Raw genomic sequence first — 16,656 nt, forward strand, 5'->3', positions numbered from 1 at the left:
AAAACATTATCATGCCAGGTCACTAGGTCAAGGATCAAGAGTTGTTACATTACATTAGCTAACAATTTATTTTACAGTTTCTATTTACGTCACTATTTAAAAAAACAAATCCTCTGATGAAAAAAATAATTTTATACCAGTTTTCCCTTACTACAAAGATTGCTGTCAATCATCCATTTATCAATTTGCTTTACTGATTATTCTGCACAGGGTTGCACACAGGGAATCCTGAAGTCTATCCCAGGGAACTCAGGGCACAAGGCAGGGGACACCCTGGACAGGTGCCAACCCATCACAGGGTGCAATCTCACACACACACACACACATGTTCATGCATTATGGACAATTTAGAGATACATGTCTTTGTACTGGGGGAGGAAACTGGAGTACCCAGAGAAATCCCCCAAAGCATGAGGAGAACATGCAAACTCTGCATGCACAAGATGCAGGTGGGATTCAACCCCCCAATCCCCCATACCCAACATCATACCCCCTGTCATCAATCAGCCAAGACCAATGTTCTGCATTAAAAAACAAATGTTCGGAATTTGAACTTGAGTAATGTGAGTCTGTCTTACCCAAAAACAGCTACTAAAATCTGAATGAGGGAAAATTGTGACAGACAAATTGCTCAAAATCGCTGCATCTATGAAGTTCCTGCATTGTTTGTGTTTAGAGACTGTAGTAAGTTTACACTGTGTCCTAAATCGCATCAGGACATCTGTGTGATATCACTGAAGAGCTTGGGTGTGGTCTGAGGTCAGATATTTACAGAGAAGATCTGGGGTTAGATAGATTCCAATTACAAGTTAAGTTCCAACATCAAAAATGTCCTGTTCCATCGACTACAACTGGGGTAAGGAGGGAAAAAGTTGTACAACTGATTTTTCAGTAAACCTTTCCTTTAAATCCGAATCACAACACAAGTATAAGCATGCATGTTTATACAGGAAGAGAAGAGATATTCATCTGGGAATGTAATTATCAGTCTCACCTCTTGTCTCTACAAGGTGAATGCACTTCTTGACGAAGTTAAACCCCGCCTCATTTAGGAATGCTGCATACACAAAAGAGAAAAAGTGTTACATTCACCTGGAATTGTTTGAACATTTCGAAATATGTGATTTGATTATATGAGAGAAGTGAACTTACTTTCTTCTTTCTTGTTCAGAAGTGCCGGAAGTGTGTAAATCTGTAGATCACGAGACGTCACACTATTAAATATATCTCAACCACATTATATATGCTACAAGACAACAATTAATACACAACTGAAATACAGTGTTCAGGCAAATCAAACCCACAGTCAGCTCTTTCTCTTTGGTGTGGGTTTTTTTGTTAGAGTTAAACTATTATGGGTAAAATCCAGCCTAACCATCGCCTTGACTGATCAAAGGTTCACAACCATAAAGAGCCATGAATGAAATATAAACAGACAGGTCTGTCATCTTCTCTTCCCGGGCCTCAAGGTTTCCACACAGCATGTCTGATCTGTCTACTGATAAAGATTAGAAGGAAAACAAACCTTATTAAAACGGTCTCTAACGTTAACAAATTTTATTTCTACCATGGCCAAATCTGACTTCCTGCATTGCTAAAAATATAAAAGTAATAATCTAACTGAATGGTAAACCATTAGCAGCTGTGCTTGCAGAAATATTTGTTTTGTCGAGACCCATTTAGATCGTACGGATGGTTGGCAAATGAAAGGCAAGTTCCTGGCCCTGTTGTGTTGTAATTTCATTTATTTTTGCTGGCATATCTACCTCCACATTGTCCCAACAGTCTTTACACTCACCAATTCTATGAATTTTCAATGCATAGAATTCTTTAATTCTGCACCTCTTCAATAAGAATTTATATTTTGAACTAAAATGTTCTCTTACTATTTGTTCATTTAACTGTATTAAAAAGCTTAAGGATGAGCCACTATACTGTACTTAAACAAGAAAATGACAAAAAATATTGAAATATTGAAAAATATTTCTGCATTTGTAAGTATTATTTAGAACTTTATTAACATATTATAAAATAATTTGATTGCTCTAGCATGAATTAAAAGGGGGGTGGGGGGCTGCTGTGCCTGTTGTTAATGAGCCAGTTAATGTTTTTTATTAAATATTTTAAAGAGGAAACAGTTTTAAATAGTTAGAAATAGTTTTAAAGATAAAATAGTGAAACCCTTTCAGAGTCAAACTGACATTTTATACGTTTCCTCTTTTTTTCTCTCTGGTTTCACTAGACATACTTTAGCAGATCCTGATTTACTTTTGTATAATTTAACAACAATGAAGTAAGCTGAAGAAACAAATATTTAAATATTCATTTAATAAATGCCCCTTTTCTAGTGCTAGTTTTGCCTCAAATGCCCAAACTATCAGCCACAGCATATATTTGCATATATTTGTCTTACAACCGATTCTAGCATCTGACAATTTTTATTAATAGTTTTTACTTGTTTCCTCTTCATTAACACCTGCAAAAGAAAATCTGAGCTCTGCCAATTACTAAGAACTAAAACAGAAACTAGGGCTATTTTAGAAATCTTGTTTAGTATACAAGGAAATATTCTTATACTAGGAAAACTAACTAAATCAAAAGTATTCATATAGCGGTGTGCATACTTAGGCAAACCGTTTTTCCCTCTATTTTTCCATAAAAATTACCCATTGTTTTCATACAAGAGTAAAATATACTAAGGGGGAGAAAAAAATGACGTGATTTATCTTGGTTTCTTTCATTTTTTTCCCATAAAAACCTGCCATTCTAACAGGGCTGTGCAGACTTTTTATATCCATTGTACATCTATTTATGTTTTAACAGAAACAGGAAGGAACTTCTCAACAGCTCAGAAACCAATCACCCAGACAAACCGGACTCTGGCTAATTGTGTTGAACCTTTTTATGAGTCTGTCCCAACAGTACCGGAAACTACAGAGACAAACCACCATAAAAACACATCTTGACACAATAAAGGGATGACCTCACACTCCTGGTTCTACTTGCCCTGTACGGAATTTATTGAATGGCTGAGAAATTCAAGCCAAACTTAAAAGCATTGTGCTATCTCTTACAATGTTTACAATGAATGTTTTCCTCTGAATATGTCACGGTGAAATACTTTACATATAATGAAATGATTAAAGGAGATAATAAATGCTCTTAGAATAACTAATGAATTCCAGATGTGTTTTATTCCACTTACAAAACACGTAGTAATTTGTTTTATAAAGTCGATGCTCTATAGTTTTTATCAGATTATAGTATTGTGGAAGCTATATAAATAATATGTATAGCTGCTTAAATAGTTGTTCCTCAGCTTCTCTGTCCTGAGTCTTTTACGTGGCAGAAATCCTAAAGGAATCGCTTTACGCCTGACTCATACAAAGTGCCGCCACTGGTGACTCCTTCCAAAAAATAATAACTTCTAACTAAATAAACTGTGATTTGAGCTACACAGATAAACATAATCTGTTCTGCTGTACAGCATGGGATTGGTGTAATGGATGTGTTCTTACTGGCTCTTTTCCATCCATGGCCTCCATCCACAGACGTCTGTTGGATTCAGACAGAGCCTGCAGGGTGATGATGCCATGCCTGAGGAACAAAATAATCACATTACAGAGGCACTGCAACTGTTGGTACACAACAACACGAGCTGGTGCACAACAGAAACTTGGATGTACTTCAAGTTCGATCCGGGTTTAAATAGTGAACGGCACAAAAGCACAAAGAACAAAACAAAGAAGTAGCAGCAAAAAAACACCAAAGAACAAACTGCACTGTAGTGATTGTAATGTTTTTGATGCATCACTCCAAAATACAGTCAACTCAGGATTATCGGCACCGATTATATAACCTAAACATTACACACAATAATTCAAACCTTCCACTCAAACATCTGGAGAAAATGACTGACACTTCTTAAAAACGTTCCAGTTTACTAGATTATTGTGATGGTGATGTTTTAAAATCATAAATACATGCTGTCTAAGAGGAAGCAGTTCACTAAATGCACTGCCAGATCCAGCTAAGTAACAGAAAACTGTAGCCTGAAACCTGGAGGTCTCTGCCAAGAGGTTAATATTTCAGTAAAATAATGAAACCCAGTGTATGACCAACTGAACACAGAAACAGTTGTGAGACACAAAATCAGTGGTTTGCAGCCAGGTTTGACGAGGCCATGTACCTTTTTTTTTTAAAATCCTGAACTGAAACTATGAACTGAAACAAACATAAGGATGAGTTTACACTACACACATGAAGATAAAACAGCTCACATGATGAGAACTATCAATAACAATGCTTTTCATAGTCCTATCCAGTATTGACTTTGCTGTAACACTTGAGGCTGAAAACAGAACAGAAGCCTTTTATTTGTCACATATAAATTAAAGCACAGTGAAATTCTTTCTTTTTTATAGCCCAACTTTGGAGGTTAGGGTCAGAGCACAGGGTCAGCCATGATACAGCGCCCCTGGAGCAGTGAGGGTTGAGAGCCTTGCTCAAGGACCCAGTTTGGCAGTGCTGGAGCTTGAACCCCAATCCTCTGATCAACAACATAGCCTTAACCACCTGAGCTACCTCAAGAGAAAATGCTGTTCATGTGACTTCTGTATGCAGCCACAGTTATCATCTCACTGCATAGTGGTGAATGCCCCGAAAAATAGACATATTGTTATTTTCATACTGCAATGTTGGAGTACTGGCAATAAAACAGTATTTTCTCAACATGCAAATCTCCTTATATTGCTCTCTAACATCACAACGCTTTGGCTGCCATGTTTGTTTATTTTGCTTATCCCTGAACTCTTGACTTGATCGGTTATTAGATAAAAAATCATGCTTAATCTCACTTCTTGCTTGTCTTGATAAACTCCTCTTTGATACTGGCAGCAGTACTTTTTAAAATATGGCTGCATTCCTCTAGCCTTATGTCCACTTCCGATAAGCAAAACTCGTGCAGTTGGTTGAAAAAACAAACAACAAACCACCAAGTGTGAAAACAATCTAAAAATACAATTGTGCAGTTGTGAACTGTGAAATAACGTCATCTTATTGTTAGATATGACAGGAAGTGATTTGGTGCTGTTATTCTAGACAAAGCTTCAACTACTCTTGTTGCAGTGGGTGCAAATAATTTTGAAATCTGCGTTCGCATTACCTAAAAAGATTTTATCCAATCTAAATTAGTAATGTGTTGAAATAAAACCAAGCATATATCTCATATCAAGGTCAGCATATTATTTATTTTCTATATCAATTTTGCTCATTTTCATGAAGGGTGCCAATAATTCTGGAGTTGACTGTACAATTAGTAGCAAGTAGCAAGGTGAAAGGTGTAAAAGTTAAGCACAGCATGTGAAAGAGCTGGGAGCATGTGGGAGCACACGTGCAATCACAACACAAAGCAGGAAAAATCGGACATACCGGTGGACTTTATAGAAACATTGAAGAGAACTGAACAGAATCCCTTGACAAGTGTTATTTCTTCAGTTATGTAGAGCAAGAAGAAAGGAAGTAGAGAAAAGAATGTTGATTGGAGTCCCTGAGAGACTTCTAAAGTTGCCAAGGAAAACATTAAAGTGGAAAATGCAATATATATATATATATTTTTTAAAAATCTCTACCACACCCTCTAAAACCAAACGTCATAATGTCCTCAATGACCTCGCGAAAGTCTGGAAGGAACTGAGGGAGAAAAAATGTGCTATAACATGCAGAAGTGCAGAAACTGAAAACAAACCTTTCCACCACTTCAATATCGAAACAGAATCGCTTGTCGATGGAGTCTGTCCTTCTCCTGATGCATGACTTGAGCTTGAATATTTCAGGTGGACTCAGAACCAGGCCGTTCTTCACAAAGTACACAAGAGTCACTTATTCAGTATAGGAAAGTACTATGAAAATGTATGACTTGGATATATGATAGATATTTAAAAGCAAAAAGAAAAGATGTATTTTATTTTATAAATTTATTTATAAGATTTATTTTATAAATACGCTGTTCTACCTGTTTGCTGCCAGATTTGATTTCAGAGCTGCTCATGGTGAACATTTTAGTCTCTTTGTCATATGTGCAATAGTGCCGACTCCATGTGAATCCCAGGGGACCTTTAAAACACGGGGAGGGTTAGATGTTCACGGGAAGAAAGAAAGAAAGAAAGAAAGAAAGAAAGACATTGGGAGCTCTTAGCCATGAAAGTGATATTTGTGAGTGTGGGGGCATTTACTGTGGGGGGAGTTTGTAAGGGGGCTTTTAGCACTGAAGGTGCCTTTTGTGGATGTAGGTGCATTTATCAGTGAGTGGGGCATTAGTGGTTGTTGGGGGGAACAGAAAATTTAAATTGGAGGGGGTATTTAAGCCGGTAGAGGTATTAATTTGATGTTTAGCCGTAGAGGTATTTATGGAAGTAGTGAGAAGGGATGGTCTATAGGACAAAAACAGTGTATTACAATTATCAAAATTTCTGTTAGGTATCACAATATATACAGGTATACTAACAATTGTCCAGTTCCATTAAAAAAATGGCTACATCTACAATTTTTTCATAAAATTGTAAAAACAGATTTCAAGGTTAAGCATAACATCTATCAAAGCAGCTGCTTCCAATCAAATTGTAAACATAACTAACTAACAAGCTAACTAACTAATCACAACATTAATATTATATTGTAATATCACCCAGCAATAGTAGATCAGGCATTATTAAACACAGAAAAGTGGGCAATAACAATAACAATAAAAAATCATCATCATCATGATCACAATAATCATATTCTTCTTGCACTTCTTCTTCTTCTTATTATTATAATACAGAGATACTCACGCTTTTCCTGTACATAAAGAAAGCCCTCCATAGTCCACTGTCCTGGAGCTTTGAAGTCCTGCTCTGCTGACCTTATCCTTCGCATCAGATTCTCCACTTCCTGTCTGGTACTCTCAAAATTATTCCTTGTCTTCAAAGAGAAAAGAGAATGAATTACTGGCTCAGGAAGCACACAGAAACATTAAAATGAATCGTTGGATGATATTGAAAGTACTAAATTTGTTTTCATCTAATCAGTGAATCCTATCAGCAGATCAGCCAGATCGATAATGAATCTCAATGTCCACTCAAATCAATAAATAACACTGTACAGGAGGCTTATGAATAAAAAAAAAAATCAAATCAGATAAACTATTGAATTGTCCAGAACCAATAGTCTAAAAAGAAAAAAGAAAAAAAAAATAACCATGTGAACCCCTTCAGGTTTAACTAGATTTGGGGATAATATTATTATCAGCTATGCAGTGGAACTGTTTAATAGCAGCTACAATGAAGAACACATCTGTTGGTACTTTCTAAATGTTCCTTTTAGAAATCAGTTTCCTGATGTCCACAGTGATGTCCAGTTTTCTCTCAAATTCTTTGAAGGCATCTGAAGTTGGCAGGAAAACACAGATGGCAGGAAAACACCAAAGAGCACTATTTATTACATTCTGATTAACCGAGTAATCAGAGTAACCATCATTACCATCTAATTATTATTACCAACAGTGGACTAATTTAATCTTTTAAGTAAATGTTTTCATCCTTTTTTCTTCTGAACTGGAAGTTCAGATGAATTTCAGTGTTAAAGGATGTGTCGTTTCATACCGGAGATTTCAAAATGGCGCACTTCACATACGCTCATCTCTCATTTTATTAAGGCAAGACTAACATTGATTCTAACTTTGTGAAACTAAATTAGATTTTCAAAAATCGGCAGGTCTGGTAATAAAGGTCACTGGATATCGGTGCACTTTAATAGCATGTAGGGATGAAAAAATTGTTATACGGCACAAGTCTCTTATACTGTCACGGGCATGCCGGTCCTAGCAGCACTACCTCGCTCACAGTCACCTGTTTATGGATCGCGCCACCTGCACTTAATTTACCCGGCGCCTATTTAAAGCGCTCACTCGTCAGTGACAACGGCGAGTATTAAGACTGCACTGGATAAAGCCACTAGTCTCCTCTCTTATGAATATTGGCCAGTCTGCCTGTTTTTGCCTTTTTTTTGCCTGCCTGCTTGAGTTCACAGTCTGCCTGAGTTACGTTTTACCTTCTGCCTGCCTGTGTTGGATTAAAGTGGCACTGAACTTGCTCTCTGCTTCCTGTGTGTGTGTGTGTGTGTGTGAGAACTGTGACATATACAGTATGCCTTTCATTTTTAATTTATTGTATCTTGTGTGGCATGGTGTGAAACATGGACTTACATTCTGTAGGTTGAACTGAAGTTGTTGTTTATACGGCTCAAATTCATGCGCCAGCTCGTAACCCTCATGGTAAAATGTGAATAGTCCTTGAAGGAAAGCCAGGAGCTGAGTGAAAGAAGAGAGAGAGAGAGAGAGAGAGAGAGGGAGGGAGGGAGAGAAATTTCAGAATGAAGATGTTTGGTATTTGACATCTCTTTTGAACTGGTTACACTGCCAGCTAACAAGTAATGGAAGTTTATCTCACCCATAAACACATGAGGTGAAATTTACAGGACATGTTCTAGTGTAAGCACGACCACATACTAGCCTTATGTCAGAAAAACAACAAATGATTCAGCTTGTCCATGCTGGCTGTGCTCATAACCTTTCGCTACATGGTGACGTATTTGTTCGTTCATGTTTATAGATTACTATAGGTCAGTTAGGTGACAGATGGGAAATCTGTAGGCGGGACAAAGAAAGAAGCACATTGTTCAGTTAAAATAAACTCCAATAAATGTTTTCTTTCCAGTTTGGTCATCTGCCAGTCACCACCCACCAGCCAGCTTTTCTCTGTCACAAGACAGCTACCAACTGCAAAGGATGAAGGCTAGCATGTGTTTCCTCTGAGACATGGTGTGAAGCCACCACATCTTTTTTTTTGAACTGCTGCTCATACTGTACCAGGCAGCTTGAACACTTGTAGGAAAGTGCTAACTGTCCTCTTTAAGAGCTTTTAGTGCATAAAGGGAGTTTTGAGCATCTATATACAATGCAACTCAGTGCAAAAATACTAGTGAACTCTTATGTAGTACAAAACTGTAAACAATGACCACAGACAAGTTTAATAATGTGCTCTATGTAAAAATAATAGTAAACTGTAAACAATGTATGCAGTCAAAAAGAGATGCAGTGGGAGATGTTGCACATGCAGTACTGTAAATTATTAATGTTTAATGCAAAGTAAAAAACAATAAAAATGAAAAGAGTGAAAACATTGTATGCAATCATACAGTGATGTAGTGGGAGATATTGCTCATACCATACACTGACAGAGTCTGATATCAGTTCTAACCCTCAGTCAGAGTCCAGTGTACATGCAAGTGATAAACAATAAAGTGCATGGAAGATAGAAAGGGTTTCATTTCGCACTGTAATGTTCAGGTGGATTACTGAGGTGTCACAAAGTCAGAGAGTCACTAAACCGATTTTGTGTCATTTATAGCACACGTTCAAAACTAAATTGTGCCTTTCCTTGTCACTGGAGTAGGGCTCTCAAGATGACAGCTTCTATACATTTAATGTGTATTTATTATATAAAAAATGCACATATTGTACAGTTAAACAAAGAGTGGTCCTTAAAATCCAATTATGTACCTAAAATCTATTCACATTACCATGCAAAAGACACACAGTAATGATAAACTATATATGTCCCCTTTGAAGGTAACACTCCAATGGTATGGAAAGGTACAGTTTAGTGTCCTTGTACCGAAAGCACAAAAGAAAGAACCATCGCTCTGAGCACTTTCCTTCACTCACTGCTTTTTACCCATTATGGTTGATTATTAATTTACAGGAAAATGGAAAAGTCTGGAAATAACTGAACTCTACTTGAAATCATTGTGCAACCTTACTCACTACGTCAGACAGGAATCCACAGAGGACATGCATGTTTCATTCTTGTTATCTTCAGATAATGATTTCTTGTTCACGTAATCTCAAAGATAACTGTCCTCTTTGGTGGAATGAAGTAACACAAATCACAATAGTAATACTAGTGAGTCTCTTGACCATGGATGGGTGTAGTTTTGAACTTGCAATCTACAGATGTTTAAATTTATTCCTTAGCCGTAATTGACGTCTTGTGCCATTTGATCGTTGATAAATGTGTTATTTTTATCACGTCATTTCCAAGAAATGTGGCACGCAATGCAGTTAATAGCATTGTTGTCTAACAGCTCCAGGGTCTCTGGTGTGGCCATGTGCTCAGGTTACTCTCTGGGTGGAATTTCAAGTGTTCTCCATGTATCTGTGTGGATTTCCTTCAGATTTTCTGATTTCACAAACATTCAACTAGCTGGAATAGCTGCACTAATATTCCTTAGATGTGTGTGAATGTGTGCTTGGTGCTCTGTGATGAACTGGGGTCCCATTCTGGGTGTATTCCTGTTCAGTGGGATCGACTATGAAACTGAGATGATTCAATGAATGAACTTCCCAGGAACACACTGCTAGCATAAATACAGCTAATGCGCCGAAAATTAATGAGATTTGCACTGCATTTTCATTGGCTGTGGATTCAGATAGTAATGAACTAAGTTGTGAAAAATAACAGATTTGGAATCATTCATTCATCGTCAGAAAATGTTTATCCTCGTCAGTGTGATTAATTGTGTGTCTCTGCTTATTTGCTGTTCAGCCAGAATTATTACAAATTTGGGAGTTGTTTTTCCCACGCTCACCGGCTCAACAAACTCAAATTTCTTTTTCTCCTGCACTTCTTGGATCTTGAAGACGTATTCAAGCGAGGCATCACAAAACATCTGTCGCTCCTTATTGATCTGGGTATCTGCCTGAGAAAGAGACAAAAAAAAAAAAAAAGAAATGAATAATCAGACCTGGTGATTATATAAAACAATAAATTTAAAAACGTTATAAAATGATACCTCTTGTAAAAAGGACTCTTTCTTTTTTGAGGACAAATTCAGGTGTTTTTCCAGAAGGGTATAATATTTCTCTGTTTCCTTGTCAAATTTCTTCTTTCCCTCCTTCAAGAAAAAAAAAAGAGATAATGTTGATAACAAAACTGGAATTTCCTTTTGCTGTAATTACAAAGATAAATGTCTTGTGAAAAAAAACCCTGTTATATAACAGGCCAAACAAACTTCGTGCAAAAGCCTCATTAAAATGTTTTGAAGATGTCCATTTGTTTACTTGTAACTTGGGTTGGATATGGACAGCATTCTGATTGGCTGTCTAACCAGCAGGTGGCGTGCTTGTTCTTGTCCATTGGACCAGCATGAAGTCAGTGACTTGATACTTCTGTTTTAATTCCATTTCAATATTAAAAAAGAAATAAATTAATGAGTAGATAAATACTTATGTGAGCATCTGGAGTGGTGACACATGTGCTGTAATAATCACAACCAAAAATCATAAGGTACATTTTTTTAGTTTCAATAAAGAGCTTTTAGTGCATAAAGGGAGTTTTGAGCATCTATATACAATGCAACTCAGTGCAAAAATACTAGTGAACTCTTATGTAGTACAAAACTGTAAACAATGACCACAGACAAGTTTAATAATGTGCTCTATGTAAAAATAATAGTAAACTGTAAACAATGTATGCAGTCAAAAAGAGATGCAGTGGGAGATGTTGCACATGCAGTACTGTAAATTATTAATGTTTAATGCAAAGTAAAAAACAATAAAAATGAAAAGAGTGAAAACATTGTATGCAATCATACAGTGATGTAGTGGGAGATATTGCTCATACCATACACTGACAGAGTCTGATATCAGTTCTAACCCTCAGTCAGAGTCCAGTGTACATGCAAGTGATAAACAATAAAGTGCATGGAAGATAGAAAGGGTTTCATTTCGCACTGTAATGTTCAGGTGGATTACTGAGGTGTCACAAAGTCAGAGAGTCACTAAACCGATTTTGTGTCATTTATAGCACACGTTCAAAACTAAATTGTGCCTTTCCTTGTCACTGGAGTAGGGCTCTCAAGATGACAGCTTCTATACATTTAATGTGTATTTATTATAAAAAAAAAGGCACATATTGTACAGTTAAACAAAGAGTGGTCCTTAAAATCCAATTATGTACCTAAAATCTATTCACATTACCATGCAAAAGACACACAGTAATGATAAACTATATATGTCCCCTTTGAAGGTAACACTCCAGTGGTATGGAAAGGTACAGTTTAGTGTCCTTGTACCGAAAGCACAAAAGAAAGAACCATCGCTCTGAGCACTTTCCTTCACTCACTGCTTTTTACCCATTATGGTTGATTATTAATTTACAGGAAAATGGAAAAGTCTGGAAATAACCGAACTCTACTTGAAAACATTGTGCAACCTTACTCACTACGTCAGACAGGAATCCACAGAGGACATGCATGTTTCATTCTTGTTATCTTCAGATAATGATTTCTTGTTCACGTAATCTCAAAGATAACAGGTTGTGTTTTTTTTACATAAAGCGAATGAATAGGGTTGTAGATAACGGGCCAAAAGAAGAATTATGCGATAACAGGTAACTAAAAATACATTTGTTGAAAAAAAAAATCTTTGTTCTACTTCTATACAGCAATGATTAGTTGTAATATAAACAATTGAGAAACAAAAAATGTGCTAGGTACATTCACACTATCTATGCAGAAGAGGAAAAGGTGTCATAAGGTCAACAAACAGATTCATCACATATTAAAGTATTAGCGTAAATAAAAACCCTGATGAGTCATTGTCAAGCCTCCGAAACAGAGAACAACAAGGAACCTAACTAACAAAAAGTATGCTAGCTACATTCTCACCGTTTATTAGAGCAAGAAAAAGGTCATAGGGTAAATTAAATAGATTTCTGACATATTCTGAGGTATGAGCATTAAAAAAAAAACATATGAATCATTGCAAGCAACCAAAAAACAGTTGAAAACACTAAGAAATTTGAGAGCAGCACTCATTATCCCTGCAATCATTATCCCTAGTAATTTAGAACTAGAAGTACAACCCCAGAAGTAGCTAGCTGGCTAACTTTGACTCTATAACTACCCATTTAGCTTTCCACATCGACTTTGACAGGAAGGCAGCTGAACTAGGAAAAAAGGTCACATTCCAAAAACTTAAGGACTATTAATCATTAATTTTTACATCTCAAATGTCTGACAATGTATAGTTATAGTAAAGCAGGACAAGAAACACAGCAGTGAGTTACTGAGGCATTAGTGTTAGCAGTTATGAAACTGATGATTCATAACAGGCATGTACAGCACCAGTCACAGAGAACTGAGAACCTTGTAGAGATTACAGCTATCAAGAAATCCATGCTTTACTAATTCTTAAACCTGTTGAATCACTTAGCTGTAAATAAATAAGTATTAAAATAAATAAATAAACCAGAATATTTATAGATAACAATATGCCTACAATACATTTAGCTAAGCGTGCCCTGTAGCCATCCACCTCTGGACATAACTATGAGAATGTTATTTTAAAGAAAACGATTGTTTTCTCCAGAGCCTTGAGTTTTCCTATTTTTGACTGTCCACAGACTTGTTAGCTAATTTTCTAGTTAACAGTAGGTCTATAGCTACACATCTACCAAAGTATCCCATTAGCAGTCTATATATGGACACAACAGTTAAGATTTTAGGTTTTTTTATAAAAGGGATAATAGTATATAACCTACATCATATTCCAAGATATTCCAAAATATTCATTATCTTTCCATTTTTTAACTGTTTCACTAATGCCGTTAAAAAATTAATAGCTATTAAGCTATTTGTTCCACTAATAAACTAGTGGAAATCACCTAGTTGTGAAATACACTACCCAGAAACCATGCTAGGTAGCTCTGCTGTATAGCTACCCTTTTAAACTCATGCTGCACACTTCTGACCAGGAAAAAATGAAGGAAATGCCCGCTCAGTTTGGAATTCTTACTTGGAAAGTCAGGAAGCTGTGTTAGACCAGAGTTCAGCATATGATAACATGGCTGCTCATGCTGTCAGACTTGATTGAAAAGTGAAAGTTTTGGTTTGTGGGATTCTACAATTTGACCGAATTCTTTTTAAGACTCTCAGGAAAAGAATTCCTTTCTTGAGACTGCATCTGAAATTTGATCCATCATGTTTGTTTTTCCTGTACGCCACTAGCCGAACCTTTCCCATGACCCTTTCACGGACACTCAGCAAACTGCAAACTTGCCAAAGGACAAAGCAGAGGAATTGCATTTCTGACATGCTTACTCCGAGTCCTCCCGTCCATCTGCTGACTAACAATGACATCACCTCTCCTGAGCCGTTAGGGCTCTTGTTTAGGAGTTCTGAGAAGAGTACACATACAGTATTCTGAGCCTGGAGCAATGAAACTCAGATGTTTGCAGTGTTAGTGTTAGTATTGGTGTGTGGTCTAATGAGGGTGTAGACATTTGTGTTTGTGGTGAGACACTGAGATGTCAGTAATGTGGTGTTTATGCCCTCATTTGTCATGTGTGTGTCTGCTCTAGTGCAGGGGGTTGAACAGCCGGACAGCCGTTCCCTTTGGCCTCTGTGGTCTGAATGTCAAAGCTGAGCGAGTTCCATTGCAGCTCTGTCTGAAGAATCTGGGACTGAAACAGCCAAATAAGGAAGCATGTTTTCAGCTTTGGATCTTTCTGCAGTGAGCTGATTCGGCAGTGCTTGGCTGGAAGGAGGTTGCACTTCCAGCTCATCAGGACTCAGCACACTGGATTTTAATTCACAAATTTTAACCATACCACTTTCCAAATCCTGGTATTGAAAATTTTCCATAATTTTAACACACCTGACCCCATCCAAATAAGTGAGTTTAAATTAGGCGTATTAAGCAGCAGTCACACCAGGGCAATACTGTGATTTTCAAGGTCGTAGAATGTTAAGGTTGTGTCTAATAATTCTTCTTTTAATGAATTTCTGACAGATAAAAATGCAGTGCTCAATATGTTAAAATCAAAGGCAGTGCTTGAGTAGCACTGCCACCTCATAGTTCCCCAGTTCGACAATGAACTTGGGTTAATGCCTGTGTAGAGTTTCCTCTGGGATCTCCGGTTTCCTTCTACCTCCCCAAAACATCTATGCCTATACAAAATTGACTGTAAGTGCCACAACACTGAGCAGAATAAACTGTTTAATAAAAATGAATGAATGAACAAAATGATCACATATTTGTTGCACCATGGTCTTGTTGAAATCCTAACCCTAACTCAAGATTTGACTTGATGAAATTGAAAGGCGTTGAATTGCAAACAACAAAACAAGCCATTAAGGAAATAACGTGGCAAACTTCTGGTGTAACTGCAACATAAAAATTCTATTTATTTGGAAAGAAAAGGCTACAGTCCAGGTTTGTGTTTCTCAAAGTTCACCTCAGTGAACTCAAACCAAAATTACCTGCTACCAGAAGCGAACTTTCACAGAGCGTTTTTATTAATGTTCAATCTGACCACTCCACTGAGAACACTGAGAGGAAAAACACTGTGGCTGGAGCCCAAATAATAGAATTTATGTCCAGTTGGTGATTTTTCTAGAAAGACCCTTGTTGTAGGAAATGTCCCAAATACTAGAACACATGGAATCCAGCCTAAAAACATTTTTAACTAGTTCTTAGGCTCTGTAATGTATTACATTTACAACATTTGGTACACATGCTCATCCAGAGCAGCGTAAATTTATCTTATTTATATAACTGATCAGTGGAGGGTTCACCAAGTGTAGCTTGGTGGTGCTGGGATTTGAACTCCCAACCTTCTGATTACTAGGCTCACGGCTTGAGTAGATGGTATAAGTAGAGACAGTTTTTAAAATATGAATGAGGCAGTGTGTATAAGTCAGCATGGAGCTTGTATTACATTAGTAGTCCTGACAGTAAAAGAGTGGTAGTCACCACAAAAATATCTGTCTTATCTGAGTCGGATACTGACAGCAGATATAGAGCATCAGAGTAACCTCAAAAATATGTTTTTTTTTTGTGTAACTCATTCAAAGGCTACACTGTGGGTGCCTCCTTATTCAAGCAGATAGAAGCCTGGTCTTAACCGAAAATAAATGTGGGAGTGTAGCCAAGATGGAAGCCAAGTAGACAGACTTTATGAGACGGACATTGTTTTAATTCTAAGAAACGTCTGTAAGCTGTGAGCTGTTTCAAAAATAACATTCAGCTGAACCGTCATATCAGCTTGTTTATTGTCTGTCTACGGTCTGCTAAGCTTTAGTCTGAGTGCCATGAATGAAGCACTCTAGCCATTAATTAATCTGGGCGCTACTAAACAGGATACAGAATTGTTTTTTGAAGTTCACACACAGGAGTTAGGATGTTCTGTTTTCAAGCAAGGATCTTGTGTAGAACCTTCTCAGACACTAGCATCTGACACACAGCGCAAAAAAAATAAAAATAATAATAATAAAAAAAAGTTCAAGGCCAGGACTATGAAGCCATTAATCTAGTAAATATATCACAGGGCTCCAGTGTCTTCACTTAATGCTGGGTCTTTTCGTTTAATGTTGAGGCATGTGGCATTACCGAATCTGGTTATAATTTTGCTGTTCCTTAACAGGTGTTTGCAATTTCCCCCCTTCCTGCAGAGTCTCAGCATGGACCTATATTAAATTATGTACAGGATTATGTCGCAATAAGGCTAAAAATGGCTCTCTGCTGAAATGTGAAGCACAGATTTTACAATGGGAATC

The 16,656-nt window shown here is 37.0% G+C and overlaps 1 protein-coding gene across 5 annotated transcripts in view; it reads right to left on the reverse strand.

Annotated features, from left to right (window-relative positions):
* arhgap42a (Rho GTPase activating protein 42a) overlaps positions 1–16,656 on the reverse strand; it is a 42,080-nt gene that overhangs the window by 9,659 nt on the left and 15,765 nt on the right. For 2 of the 5 annotated variants that reach the window (XM_058415845.1, XM_058415846.1), the window contains exons 5-14: positions 10,891–10,992; positions 10,687–10,797; positions 8,243–8,347; positions 6,831–6,960; positions 6,014–6,114; positions 5,747–5,856; positions 5,431–5,490; positions 3,519–3,597; positions 1,153–1,192; positions 995–1,057 (exon numbers count right to left, since the gene is read on the reverse strand). In XM_058415845.1, the coding sequence (XP_058271828.1) occupies positions 995–1,057; positions 1,153–1,192; positions 3,519–3,597; positions 5,431–5,490; positions 5,747–5,856; positions 6,014–6,114; positions 6,831–6,960; positions 8,243–8,347; positions 10,687–10,797; positions 10,891–10,992 (901 nt within the window). Of the gene's footprint in view, positions 1–994; positions 1,058–1,152; positions 1,193–3,518; positions 3,598–5,430; positions 5,491–5,746; positions 5,857–6,013; positions 6,115–6,830; positions 6,961–8,242; positions 8,348–10,686; positions 10,798–10,890; positions 10,993–11,158; positions 16,649–16,656 lie in introns of those variants that run through there. The other 3 variants (XM_058415847.1, XM_058415849.1, XM_058415850.1) reach the window with 2 other exon arrangements.

The sequence above is a fragment of the Hemibagrus wyckioides genome, linkage group LG18 (assembly GCF_019097595.1).
Source record: "Hemibagrus wyckioides isolate EC202008001 linkage group LG18, SWU_Hwy_1.0, whole genome shotgun sequence".
In the NCBI taxonomy this organism is placed as follows: Eukaryota; Metazoa; Chordata; class Actinopteri; order Siluriformes; family Bagridae; genus Hemibagrus; species Hemibagrus wyckioides.